Below are 13,287 nucleotides of genomic sequence, written 5' to 3'. Positions count from 1 at the left end.
AAAAGAGATGTGTAAAATGTGTAGCAATCTCCTAATTATGTTACAACTTAAATATTTAAAGAGAGCACAATATGGCATCAGAGAAGTAAAACTAGACTATAAGCCCTCTTATAGCACTCAGCTATTTCAGGGCATAACCTATATTTTATATTATATTTTTGATACATATCAAATAATTTTGAGATTAGTTTTTGATAATAAAGTAATAAATGAATGGGAGAGACATGTTGGCAAATAAAGATTGGTGCTTTGATATAGGTTGTGCCCTGAAATAGCTGAGTGTTGTAAGAGGACTTATAGCTTACTTTCAGTTCTGTCTGATGCCATATTTTGCTCTATTTAAATATTTAGTTTCAAATGAGTTGTAACATAATTGGACATCTCTCCACTATTTGGGTTTCTGCCAGGTACTTGTGACCTAGATTGGCCACTGTTTGAAGCAGGATACTGGGCTAGATGACCATTGATCTGACCCAGTATTGTCTATTCTTATTTAGGGGCTTTCTTTAAGCTCCTTGAAAGTACAGGTGACAGTTCTGGCCTGTTTTCATTGTCAGCTACAGAACTTCTCTCTGGCCTTCCACCCGGATGTTATACGTTTCCTGAAAGGGGTTAATCGTCTCTAGCTGCCAGTTTTACCCTTATGTCGAGAGTGGAGCTTGAATCTTGTTCTTAGGGCACTTCAAAGGCCTACCTTGAATCTCTTAATAGAATCATTTTAAAGAATTTGACCTTGAAAATGGTGTGGTTTGTTTTTTGGCCTGTTCACTGAGTTTCAGAACTGCAAGCTCTTTCCTGCTGGGACAAGTTTCAACTTTTCAATCTACAAGGTACTTTCCTTCTTTCCAAAAATGGTGTTTCCATTCCATGTGAACCAGGACTTAATCCTCCTTGATTATGGAGTTGATTTTTTTTCTCTGCATTTGCTGTATGATTGCAGGGCATGGATGATGTATCTTGAGATGACGAATGAATTTCGTAGAACTAACAGGTTATTTGTTCTTTTTGAGTCTTTGAGGTGAGGCGGGGTGGCCTCTAAGGCAACCATTGCCCTTTGGCTTAAATAGACAGTTTCTTTAACGTGAATCCTTGTGGGGGAAACAGCCTCTTTCACTGCTAAGAGCACATTATATGAGGGGAGTGGCTCAGTGCAGTTTTTCCTTTGGACTTCTATAGAGCAGAAATGTGGCGTTTTTTCCACACCGTTTCCAAGCACTATCACCTAGATGTGGTGGGAGGGGAAGCTACCTTTGGGGCTTCAGTGGTTGTGGCTGGGGTTTCTGAATTACTTCTGGTTGAAGACTGCTACATCCAGATGTTTCTGAGCTGATCTGATGAGGGCGCTAAGAAAGGACAAATTAGATCTTGCCTTCTAATTTTCTTTCCTTTAGACCCACCAGATCAGTCCAGGTTCCTGCCCTATACAGTGACATCTTGTTTGATTTTTACCTAGTTTTGTTTCTCAAAGTTCTGCTTCTCTTTTTTTTTTTTTTTTTTTTTTGTTTAATCTCCACACTTTCCTCTCACAGAGATTGTTTTTGTGATGCATGTGTAGGAATGAAGTTTGTTTTGGTGGTCTAACAGGCTTTCCACTGCTTTGTTATCTAAATACTGATGTGCTGGAGCTGAACACTTTTTATTTTTCTCTCTCTACCTGCTGCTCAGTGGACACAACAAACCCACACTTTCTGGAGTGATCTGGTGGGGTTACAGGAAATAAAATTAGCAGGTAAGGTCTAATTTGTCCGTTAATTCTATCCAAGATTGTTACTTTAGTGGAAAATTAGTCAATAGATAACCTACTAAAGCTAAATGTTGAAAAAACAAAAATATCCAGGCTTGGAGCCTCACTTGAAAACTTATCAACCAACAGCTTAATAACACAGAATAGATATTTCATGTTTGAAACACATCTTTAAAGGTCATAGGAGTTATCTTAAATTTCACCTGAGCCTTTGATCTTAATGTGAACCTATTTATAAAACAGGGTCTTTCGACATCTAAGGTGAAGCAGAATGTATTTCACATATATGATCATTTTAAAATAGTGCAAGCCCTGTTAGATTGCTACTGCTAGTTCTACTACTAATTATTTCTATAGCGCTACTGGATGTACGCAGCACTGTTCACATTCTGTCCCTAGAAGGCTCACAATCTAAGTTTTCTTGTGCCTGGGGCAATGGAGGGTTAAGTGACTTGCCCATGGTCACAAGGAGCTGCAATGGTAATCGAACCCAGGTTGCCAGGATCAAAGCCCACTACACTAACCATTAGGCTACTCCTCCACTCAGTGCACTATATTGTGGCTGTTAGAACAAATTATTAAAGCAGCTTCAGTCACCTCAAAACTCAACAGCCAGTCTAATGTGTAATGCAAAGAAACCTGACCATGTAACCCCTCAAAACCAATTTATAGTAAACTTTCCATCTGTAAAGAATTTAAAATATAAATTCATCTTTATGCCTTTCTTTTCATATCAGGTGGCAAAATTGTGTTATATTCCCTTGGTTGTTAGATCTGAACCAAATTATGGGGGTCTTTTACTAAAGCTTAGCTTGAGTTATCTGCAGCAGGGCCCATTTTATTCCTATATGATATTGCACCAAAATTAAAAAAAACAAAACCTTATTTTCAACATTTCTGGACAATTCTTTATATAAAACTTAAAATATCCATGTACCTACTAAGTCTATTTACACTCTGTTGATATCCCAGAAATGACTGGTTGTCTTTTATTTTGAATCCATGATGATCCAGATTCTTGGTAATCCTGGTATAGAAGTAACTGTATCATATTATAAGGGCACCCCGACATAATAGACCATGAGAAAAAACCCCCAACAAAACAGAGTAAAACTAAAACAGACCATGACAAAGAAAACCCTCCCAAAAAACCCCAAGACAAAATAGACTCTACACAAAACAGGGCAGGGAAACCTCCTTAACCAAGCCGGATTATCTTGTCAAGCAGATTTTTGATTCTCACTAGATACCAAGTGTGGATAGTGAAGTCAAGCCGTAGGCAGGTGCCAGGACTTTCAAGTGACAAGCTGTGGACTTTCTCAGTAAATCTATTTCATCAGATCCTTTTGTCAGGGACTTTTATGTCGGGAACCTTTTTGTTTGGAACTTTTTTGTCTGGTTTCTTTTGTCTGTTTTTTTTTTTGACCGGTTTCTTTTGACAGGGTGCCTATTATAAGATGCTTATGCAGAGCCATGTCAAAGAAAAAGTGGGTAGACCATTGTGGATCCAAAGGAGTGGAGGAGTGGCCTAGTGGTTAGGGTGGTGGACTTTGGTCCTGGGGAACTGAGGAGCGGGGGATACTTCTGCTTGCTTTTTTTTTTTTTTTTTTAATTTGAGCCATGTCAAAGGCCTTGCTGATATCTAATTACATCACATCCAACTGTACCCATGATCCATCTCTCTGGTCACCCAGTCTCTCTTATTTGTATTTATTAGGAATATCCTGAAGACACAACATGTTGGTGGTATCTCCTTCAATCAAATTATCTGGTCACCCTGTCAAAAGAAATTAATCAGATTCATCTTACAAGATCTGTACCTACTAAAAATGTGCTGTCTTGGATCTTGCAATCCACTGGATCCAGGGCTGGTTTGAGAATCTCTGTCTTAGAACTCTTAGGCCAGTGGTGCTCATTGTTGGTCCTTGAGATCTGCAATCCAGTCGGGTTTTCAGGATTTCCCCAGTGAATTTGTATGAGATCTATTAGCATGCACTGCCTCCAATGTATTCTAATAGATCTCATGCTTATTGTAGAATTCCTGAAAACCCAACTGGGTTGCAGACCTTGAGGACCGACATTGAGCACCTCTGTCTTGAGCCCATAGATCTGTCTGCACAAACATGACATCTGGGAATTGGGAAATTGGCTTTATTCCCTTTCATTTACAGAAGAGAATCTTTTTTTTCCATAGCGTCCCACAGATCAATCCAGAGACGAGTGGGTTGTGTCCCTCTACCAGCAGGTGGAGATAGAGAGAACTCCAGAGTTTTACTATATGTAGACCCGTGCAGCCATCTTACTCTCTGTATTCTCTCTATCTCAGCAGGTGGATAGACATATCCTGTGCAGCTCTCTGGATTGAGATGTGCTCCTAGCCTGTTCCCTCAGGTTTAGTTGAGCTCATGGGAATTTGCTCCTAGCCTGTTCCCTCAGGATTAGTTGAGCTGGGGGTTCATGGCCATCCTGAGCCAGTAAGGGGTACACCTGGTGGTGCCAGGTCCCTCCCCTACCCGTCGCCAGGCTTGGTGGCCTTCGTTGGAGCGACGCTTCTGATGTTCCCTGCAACTCCTGCCTCTTTAAAAAAAAAAACAAAAACGCATCAGCTAGTATTCCTTTCCTTTGGGGCTTTATTTCTACTTTCCTGTGGGTAAGTGTAATTTTCTTTATTTAACATTCGATTTCGGCGCTGGCAGGGAGAACATTATTAGTGCTCCGTTGTATTACTAGTCAGCGCCGCGGTTTTGGCGGGATCGCGCTGTTGCGGACGCCATTTTGGGTTGCTAACTACTTCGCGAGACGCTTTCAGGCTCCCTGCAGTTTTGCGGTTAATTTCTCAGAAGCGCTTTCTGAGGGCTAGCAGAAGTGTGGGGCGCGAGGCGTTTGGGCCTTTGTCCGATCCGTCGTCTTTTCGTCTGCTGTTTCTATGAGAATTGAGGGAACGTTGTTCTTCCTCATGGTTTCTTGGCTGCGGTCCTCTGTTGCAGTGAGAGTTCATCCTTGCACGTGAAGGCATGCGTCTCTCGTCTCTTGCTGGTTTAGGCAGCATTGTTTTGCAGCAACGGAACATTATTTTCCTGCGCCAGGCCTGAGATTCCAGTCCCTCTCTTAGTGTGGTATCCTCTCCTTCGGTTAGAGGGGCTTTTATGGCTAGTAGATGGTTTGCTGCATTTTGCATAGTTAGTGCCTTCTGCGATTCCCTGGGTCCTACTAGCACTATCTTTGGTTTTTAGTTTACTTTAGCCTTTACTTCTGGAAGACAGGGGTTGTTCGTGGCAGCTAGGCTCTTTCGAAGCTGTCCCGATTGTCCTGTTAGGCACCTTTCTAGAGGAAGGCATGGGCTCTTTGCTCTTCTATGTGTTTTCCCTTAAGCAGTGGTTATTTCTTTTTGGCTGTTAAGCCTCTAGAGGTGGAGGCCTGCTCCGTCTTCCAGCACTGAGCCCGGTTAGATCTCTGAGGGCGTTCCGGGGTTTTTGCATTGGCTTTGCTTCAGTCTACGAATGTGGTGCGCTGTTGATTTTCGCCGTTGCTGGCCTCCGCAGGTGTCATGCTGCCGTGCCTGTGTCTGCAGTTGGCAGGTTTTTGGTTACCGGGGAGTTTGCCGCTTTTCCTCTCTTAGGAACGGCTTGCGCATGCTTTGGGCTAGTTTCCTGAAGCTGTCCGTGGACTGCATCTTTGGCAAGCGGCATCTTCCAGTTTCTTCTGTGCAACAGACTTCTGCCTTCCTTTGTTTCCACCTGTAGGGGTGATATGGGCGGCACGGAGAAACTGGGTGTCGGTATGGCATGGAAGATGGGTTTGTTCTCCTCTGTACTCATGCTGCTGTATCTGGTCGGTATTGAACTGTACAAACTTCTTCCCTTTTGGGTGTGGCTTGGGTAGTCTTGGTTGCCCAGTCTTAGGGCGTCAGGATTTTCTCCTGTCTGCCAGTGTTGACCCAGTTTTTTGTTGGGATTTTCCTTTAGTGATTTCGCTGTTTTGTGGCTCGGGGGCCCTGGTTCAGGGCTGTCCTCATGGCGCCGTCGTGGGAGTTAGACCGTGATAGGTGTGAGGCATTGGAGCTCGTTCCAGCGGAGGCTGTAGTTCAGCTCTGAGTGAGAGACCGTCAAGTCTTGCTCCGGCTGAAACCATCAAGCCCCGCTCCGCCAGGCACCGTCGAGCCTGGTTCCGGTTGAGACCGTTGAGCCGGGTTCTGGCTGGTACCGTCGATCCTGGCTCCGACTGAGACCGTCGGGCCTTGTTCCGACTGAGACCTTCGACCCTGGCTTCGGCTGAGGCCGTCGGGCCTTGTGCCGGCTGAGGCCGTCGGGCCTTGTTCCGGCTGAGGCCGTCGGGCCTTGTTCCGGCTGAGGCCGTCGGGCCTTGTTCCAGCTCAGGCCGTCGGGCCTTGCTCCGGCTGAGGCCGTCGGGCCTTGCTCCGGCTGACACAGTAGGGCCTTGTTCCGGCTGAGGCCGTCGGGACTTGCTCCGGCTGCGCCGTTGGGCTTTGTTCCGGCTGAGGCCGTTGTTCCTGACTCCGGCTCGGGCCGTAGAGATTTCAGCCGGCTAGAGCCTTCGACCCTGGCAAGACGTCGAGAGTGCTCCGGCTCATGCCGTTGAGCTTTGTTCCGGCTCAGGCCGGAGAGCATTGTTTTGACTGAAGCAGGTAGGTACTGTTCTGGCTTTGGACAGTCTGCTCCGGCCGGGGACGGCCTAATTCCGGCTGAGATCGGCCAGCCTTCTTCCAGCGGAGGCCGGACAGCCTGGCTTCAGCTGAGGCCATCGAGCTTGACTCCGGCTGAGACCGTCGAGCTTGGCTCTGGCAGAGGCGGTCGGGACTTGCTTCGGCAGAGGCCGTTGGGACTTGCTTCGGCAGAGGCCGTTGGGCCTTGCTTAGACTGAGACCGACGGGCTTTGTTTCCTTTGGCTGAGGCCATCGGGTCTTGTTTCGGCGGAGACCGTTAGGCCTGGCACCGGCAGAGCTGATGAGCCTAGCTTCGGATGAAGCTGTTGTGGTTAGTCATCTATACTCCTCGAGTCTTGTTCTCCTGAACCCATCTGGCTTTGGCCTGGTTCTGGTTATTCTTTATATCAGGCCTTGTGCTGTTTTGGGACGGCAGAGTCTGCGTTTCTCGACACGCCCAGAATACTCTTTCAGGGGGCGGTCGAGTAATGCTTCGTCAAGCTCGGCATATGGGCCGGTCACTCGTTTTCTCCTCTTTCGTTGGATGGGTTATATTCCGCTAGGCTGAGTGGGGGAGCTAGCATGCTCTCTGCTGCTGGCAGATCTTGTCTGTTCCATCGAGGACTAAATGCACGACCGTTTCTCCTTTTCTCGGAGTAGGGTGTTCGTCCATGTCTTGCAGTGTTGGACTGCTTTATGGATCAGTCGGACTGCTTTTATTGAGCGCCTGTCGACTTTTCTCCGTATTGGCTACAAGCTGGGAAGCTATAGGGCAGTAATTCTCTGCCGTACTTTACTGCTTCTCTTTGCGGGGCATACGATTTTCTTCCCTTGACAGCTTTAGTCGGGTTTTCCAGCAAGTAGACTTTCTCTGTAGTCAGTGACAGTTATTTCTCTCCTTTGGAAGGGTAGACTTCCCAGTACTGGGAGCATCTCGCTCTACTGTGGCCTATCACCATTTCTTTAGGTGGCAATTGATTAGGTGCTGAGTATTCAGCTTTATTAGTCTGGTCCTTTGCCTTTTCGGGCCTGCCACGTGTTTATTTTATGTCACGCTAGCTCGGCTTTTCTATCTAGTCCGGTTGTCTCCATTGTTTGCTGTTGGGCAAGTTCATCGGTGGATCACTGATCTTCTTTGGGGAATGGGCCTCTCGTTCGCGACGGGTCACTCTGGTAGACATCTAGTTTTATGCTCTGGTTGTGCAGGGTCAGCTTTGACGCCTTGTGGGAGTGGGACTGGCAGTTTGCTCTGTTTTGCTGCTGTGGCTGTTAAATGGCTCTCTTACTAGGGTAAGGAACCAGACATTCTTGTTTTTCAGGAGTGATGTTCGTTCGTACAGGCAGGCTTCTCAGCTCGTGCCGTATTCCCAGTCCCGTAACAGATTGGAATGGCAAGAGACGCTTCTATCGTTCAGGCTGGTACGGTTTTAGGAAATTTTGAGATTCTACTTTTGTTCTGTCTCTTCTTCGAGAGGTACCCTTATCGATCTACGGGTGCCGGCTGGGAGATATATAGATTGTTTTCGGTGTTGGGGGGGTTTCTTTCCCTTCTGGCCAACTTTCGCCTTTCCTCAGTCTGTGGATGGGCGAGCTTTTCAGTTGCAGGAGTCTGGTTCCCTGTTCTTGAATCACGTGGGGTGTGTTTTCCTGTTTTACCCATGCTGGGTATGTCGTCCATTTCCTCTGAGGTTGTTGAGTTCTATTGTAGTTAGATCTACTCCGACCTCTGTTTGGAAGTTGAGTTGAGTCTGTCCTCAAACCTTTGGATATAAAGATCCCACCCTTCTTTGGGGACTGCTTTTGTACATCCCATTCGTCTCTGGATTGATCTGTGGGACGCTATGGAAGGTAAAATTAGGTCTTACCTGATAATTTTCTTTCCATTAGTCCCAACAGATCAATCCAGAGGCCCGCCCTTATGGTGTTTGGTGGATTAAGGTCCATGGCCATCAGAGGCGTGTTTGTTCCTATTCTTCTCCTCTAGGTTCTCTCCTTCTTTAAGGGACCGTTGGACACGGACGGAGAACTACAGAACATGGACTACTCTCATGTTGTCAGTTTGCCACTTAGGTGGTTTCCCTCCCGCTGGTGCGGTGGAGGAACGGCCTGCAAAGATGTTTTTGAGGCAGGAGTGAGCTTTGATGTTGGACTACTTGGCTTTTCACTTGCTTTGGTATCGAAAATACTGAGAGTAAGATGGCTGCACGGATCTACATATAGTAAAATTCTGGAGTTCTATCTCCACCTGCTGGTAGAGGGACACAACCCACTCGTCTCTGGATTGATCTGTTGGGACTAATGGAAAGAAAATTATCAGGTAAGACATAATTTTACCTTTCCCTCACTGAATTATGAATACAAATTTTTGTGTAACTCTACTAAATGTATGCAGCGCATTACAGGTATACAGTAAACACTTCCTGCTTTTTGAAGCCTAAATTCTAATAAAGAAAGATACAGAAGTAACACATGCAGAATAAAGGTTCCTGTCCCGTACGAGTTAAAATCAGTAGACAGAACCTAAGTGTAGGGTATGGAATGGCACTTCCAAAAGCCACAAGACAGACGAGAAGGTCCTTGTGTACAGACGACATCATGCTTTAGCGCTTAGGAGCCCGCCTCAGGAGTAAAGCTGTGTGAGTACACAGACTCTGTATACAGACTTTTTTCAAAGCACAAACATCCATGATTATCAGGGGAAGGCACTGCAACAGCAGAACTTAACACAGTATAAATTAACCTTGGAAAAGCTTTTGGTGATTCTGAAAGAGTAGGGCCAGCTGAGAGCAGTGAGGCCTCTAATACTGCTTTGCCCAGTAGGTGTTTTCCTTTATTGTTGCCTTCCTGGGCAGCGAGCTCTGGAACGCTCTCCCTAGACCTATCCGAGCAATCCATGACCACCTTCCATTCAGGAAAACACTAAAAGCCCATTTATTCAAGCAAGCCTACCCAAAAGACCCAGATTAATCTTTTGAACCCATCTACCTTACATATACCGATGAGAAAACAACATTGACCCAGACTCTCTCTCCCACCTTACCTTCCTCTCTATCACCTGTTTCTACGTACCCATCCATCCTATTACTACCCATCCATCATATTACTATGTTATACTTAATTTCCTACTCTGTGTTACCTATGTAAGCCGCATTGAGCCTGCTTTTAGTGGGAAAGTGCGGGATACAAATGTAATAAATAAATGGCCTTCTGAGTTTTCTCAACGGAATAGGATTGAAATCAGTAAGCTTGGCAACTATGATCCTCAGTTACAGAGCAACAAACATTGTAAAGATAGCACCTTTGTTTTTCCAGAGAGGCCCAGTCATCTAAAGTACTTCAGAGATCTACAGTATTGTTTTAATGAGCAATATTTTGATGATAGGTGGTCTGCAGAGAGACAGCACTGAAATATTAATTCTGATGACTTCTGTTCTACTAATGTGGTGCTTCTCCAACATCGCCTGGAGTCACACCTAACTAACGAGGATTTCAGGATATCCATAATGAATTTGTGTGAGCGAGAATTAGATATGAGAGGCATTTATTATGTGCAAGTTTATTTCATGCATATTCATTGTGGATATTCTGAAATCCTAACTGGATAGGTGTGCCTCCAGGGAATGATGAAGAAACATTGTAATAGATGTAATGGCATTTATTGGAGGTAAAACTTTTTCCTGAAATTTGTCATTGTGATAGATTGTTACCTTAATATGCTGCTATACCATTAGGCTGTGCCACTTTTGTAATCCTTTCACTGAATAGATACACCATTTTAGATTTGGTGCTTGTTCTACTTCTAAAACAGGTACGAATGGCTGGATCCAAGCATCAAAAAGACAGAATGGTCACGTGAAGAAGAGGAAAAATTATTACATCTAGCCAAACTAATGCCAACCCAGTGGAGAACCATAGCACCAATCATTGGAAGAACAGCTGCACAGTGTTTAGAACATTATGAATTCCTACTGTAAGTAAACTGGCTTAAAATCATTCTGTTTTATTATGAGCAATATTTTTACTATAGGGTATTACATGCTTAAGCTGCATTGTCCTCTTTAAAAAGAGTGATGATTTATAAAACAGAGAATGCCTACAGCGGAATCTGTACTTCAAAGTAATTTAACCTTCAGTTTCCATCATCAGTCTGCTTTATGCTCTTTTCAAGTTTTAGATCCTTTCTTAGAAGGTTATTTTCTATTCCTCTTCATCCTGCTAGGCCAGTCAAGACAAATGGGTTTATGTCACTTTGTCAGCAAGTGTAAGCAGAGAAGACAACTTTACTTTGACATTACTACTGCCTATAAGGTGCTTGTGAGGGAGTCATTGATATAGTGGTAGGTTTCCTTAAGAACACTCTCTCACTGGTGTTGTAGTTAAATCACCTTATGGCAGGTGGCGCTAACCTGCTAAGTCAGAGGGATGTGGCTCAGGCAGCGAGGTGAATAATTGTCCTGGAGCAGAACAGACCAGGGAGAGTTGGCTGGGCTGCAGTACCTGTGGAGGAATCCTAGGGAGGCAAGGGAGTGCCAAACAGTTCTTCAGCAAGCGGAAGGAATTTGATTGGAGGGGGGGAGGGGGTCAATGCTCTTGGTTAGCTATGGTTAGGTCATCAGCTGCTTTACATGCTTTCTCCTTGTTCTGCTTCCCTGGACAGTATATACGAAGCAGTTATTTGGTGCTTGCTTCATACTTTCACTTCCCACTACTTCTTGGACCAGTCTTTTAGTCAATCTGCCCTGTCCAACCAGTCTCTCTAATTTCAGCAATTCTTGCATCTTAACCTGTGAACAGGATACTTCTGGGGAATGGCCAAATTGCCTATAACACTAAGGGGCCATAATAATAAGCCAGGCATTAGAATAGTGCACTAAGCTGTAGTACACACAGTTCTAACCTATATAATGAAAAAAAAAAAAAGCTTACTTCTGGTGCAGTAAATTAATAGCATTTAAAAATGTGTACTGGCAGAAAATAAAACAGAAAAACAAGGGAGTTGCATGATCAACAGGACTCTTCCAACAATCCAAGGAGGCGTAATGAAGAAACAAAGTATTCAATATTAACGTAGGACTCAACATATTTTTTTTTAAATGTTTTAGACTCCTGATGCAGGCACTTTGCCGAAACACAGTGCCTTGTGGAGTCCTACTTTAATATTGAATATAGACTTTATTTCTTCTTTACGCCTCCTTGGTTTGTTGGAAGAGTCCTATTGATCATGCTACTCCCTTGTTTACCTACCTAATTTTGTAGCAGATCTTGTTTCTCCACCTCCGTGGTTGTTTATTGTAGAAAATAAAACAGCAAACACCACTGCAGTGACATGCCAAAATTTACTACATCTGGCAATTTTGTCTCCTCTTGATTGTACATGAGCAGGAATTGGCTCATGCACTTAACAGGAAGAGGGATATAAAGAAATCCCTGGTGGTTCAGTGGGCACCAGATCCCACCCACAAAGAGCTCTCTGGTGGCTCAAATGGTTCCCTTTCAACTTTGGGGTTGGGAGGCATTTCTCCTACCTTCCAGCACCAGTGTGGGTGTGTGGGGTCAGGGGCCTATATCCTGCTTGAGCCACCAGAGAGCTCTTTAGGAGTAAGGTTGAGAATCCATTGCTTGTTTGGGCCACCAGGGTCTTCCTTGTGGGACATGAGGGGAGAGGGGTGGGGTGGGGTGGTCGGGCCCACCTGGGCTACTGTTAGAGGTGCTTGCAAGGGAAGGCGGTCAGGGGTGTCTGGTACACCGTGGAAGTCTGCCGAGAAGGCTCATCTGAAATGAAGTGCTTCACTTAGATGGCCGTTTTGCTCCCATGCAGGAATCTTTATTCCAGCACTGCGGAGGAAGCAGTGATGTCATCTCTGATGGCAGGCAAAGTCCTGAGCTCCTTCTTCCTCTTAGAAACATGATGGTAGATAAAGGCCATATGACCCATCCAGTCTGCCCATCCTCTGTAGCTCCTAATTCTTCCTGTTCCTAAGCGATCCCACATGCTTATCCTATGCCTTTTTAAATTCTGGAACAGTCCTCGACTCCACCACCTCCACTGGGAGGCTATTCCATGCCTCCACCACCCTTTCTGTGAAATAACACTTCCTTAGGTTACACCTAAGCCTATTCCTTCTTAACTTTGTTATATGCCGTCTCATTCCAGAGCTCTCCTTTATTTGAAAAAGGCTCTCTTCCTGTACATAAATGCCCTTGAGATATTTAAATGTTTCTATAATGTTTCTCTCTCCCTCCTCTCTTCCAGCGTATACATGTTGAGGTACCTGTCCCTGTAATTTTGCATTCAAGACCACTTACTAATTTCGTAGCCGCCCTCTGGACCGACTCCATCCTGTTTATATCTTTCCGTAGGTGCTGTCTCCAAAACTGTACGCAGTACTCCAAGTGAGGCCTCACCACAGATTTATACAACTTCACTATCACTTCCTTTTTCCTGCTGGTCATGACTCTCTTTATGCACCCAAGCATCCTTCTGGCTTTGGCCGTCGCTTTTTCTACCTGTTTGAAAGCTTTAAGGTCATCAGACACAATCACCCCCAAGTCCCGCTCTTCCTTCGCACACTGAAGCACTACACCCCCTGTACTGTACTGTTCCCTCAGATTTTTGCGACCCAAGTGCTTGACCCTGCATTTTTTGGGATTAAACCTTAGTTGCCAAATATTGGTCCATTCCTCTAGCTTCGCTAGGTCCTTCCTCATGTCATTCACACCTTCCAGGGTGTTACCCTGTTGCAGAGTTTAGTATGATCCACAAAAAGACAAACCTTACCAGACAGCCCTTCCGCAATATCGCTCACAAAGACGTTAAAAAGAGCCGGCCCTAGGACCGATCCCTGCGATACTCCACTGACGACATCCTTTTCTTCAGAGC

At 45.0% G+C, this 13,287-nt stretch overlaps 1 protein-coding gene across 1 annotated transcript in view; it reads left to right on the top strand.

Moving 5' to 3' along the window:
* Positions 1-13,287, top strand: part of LOC115459050 (cell division cycle 5-like protein) — a 135,916-nt gene that overhangs the window by 36,846 nt on the left and 85,783 nt on the right. Inside the window, exon 3 of the mRNA XM_030188915.1 lies at positions 10,216-10,377. Coding sequence (XP_030044775.1) covers positions 10,216-10,377 — 162 coding nt within the window. The remainder of the gene's footprint in view (positions 1-10,215; positions 10,378-13,287) is intronic.

Source organism: Microcaecilia unicolor, unplaced genomic scaffold (assembly GCF_901765095.1).
Source record: "Microcaecilia unicolor unplaced genomic scaffold, aMicUni1.1, whole genome shotgun sequence".
In the NCBI taxonomy this organism is placed as follows: Eukaryota; Metazoa; Chordata; class Amphibia; order Gymnophiona; family Siphonopidae; genus Microcaecilia; species Microcaecilia unicolor.
This window is presented reverse-complemented; position numbering and strand designations above follow the sequence as displayed.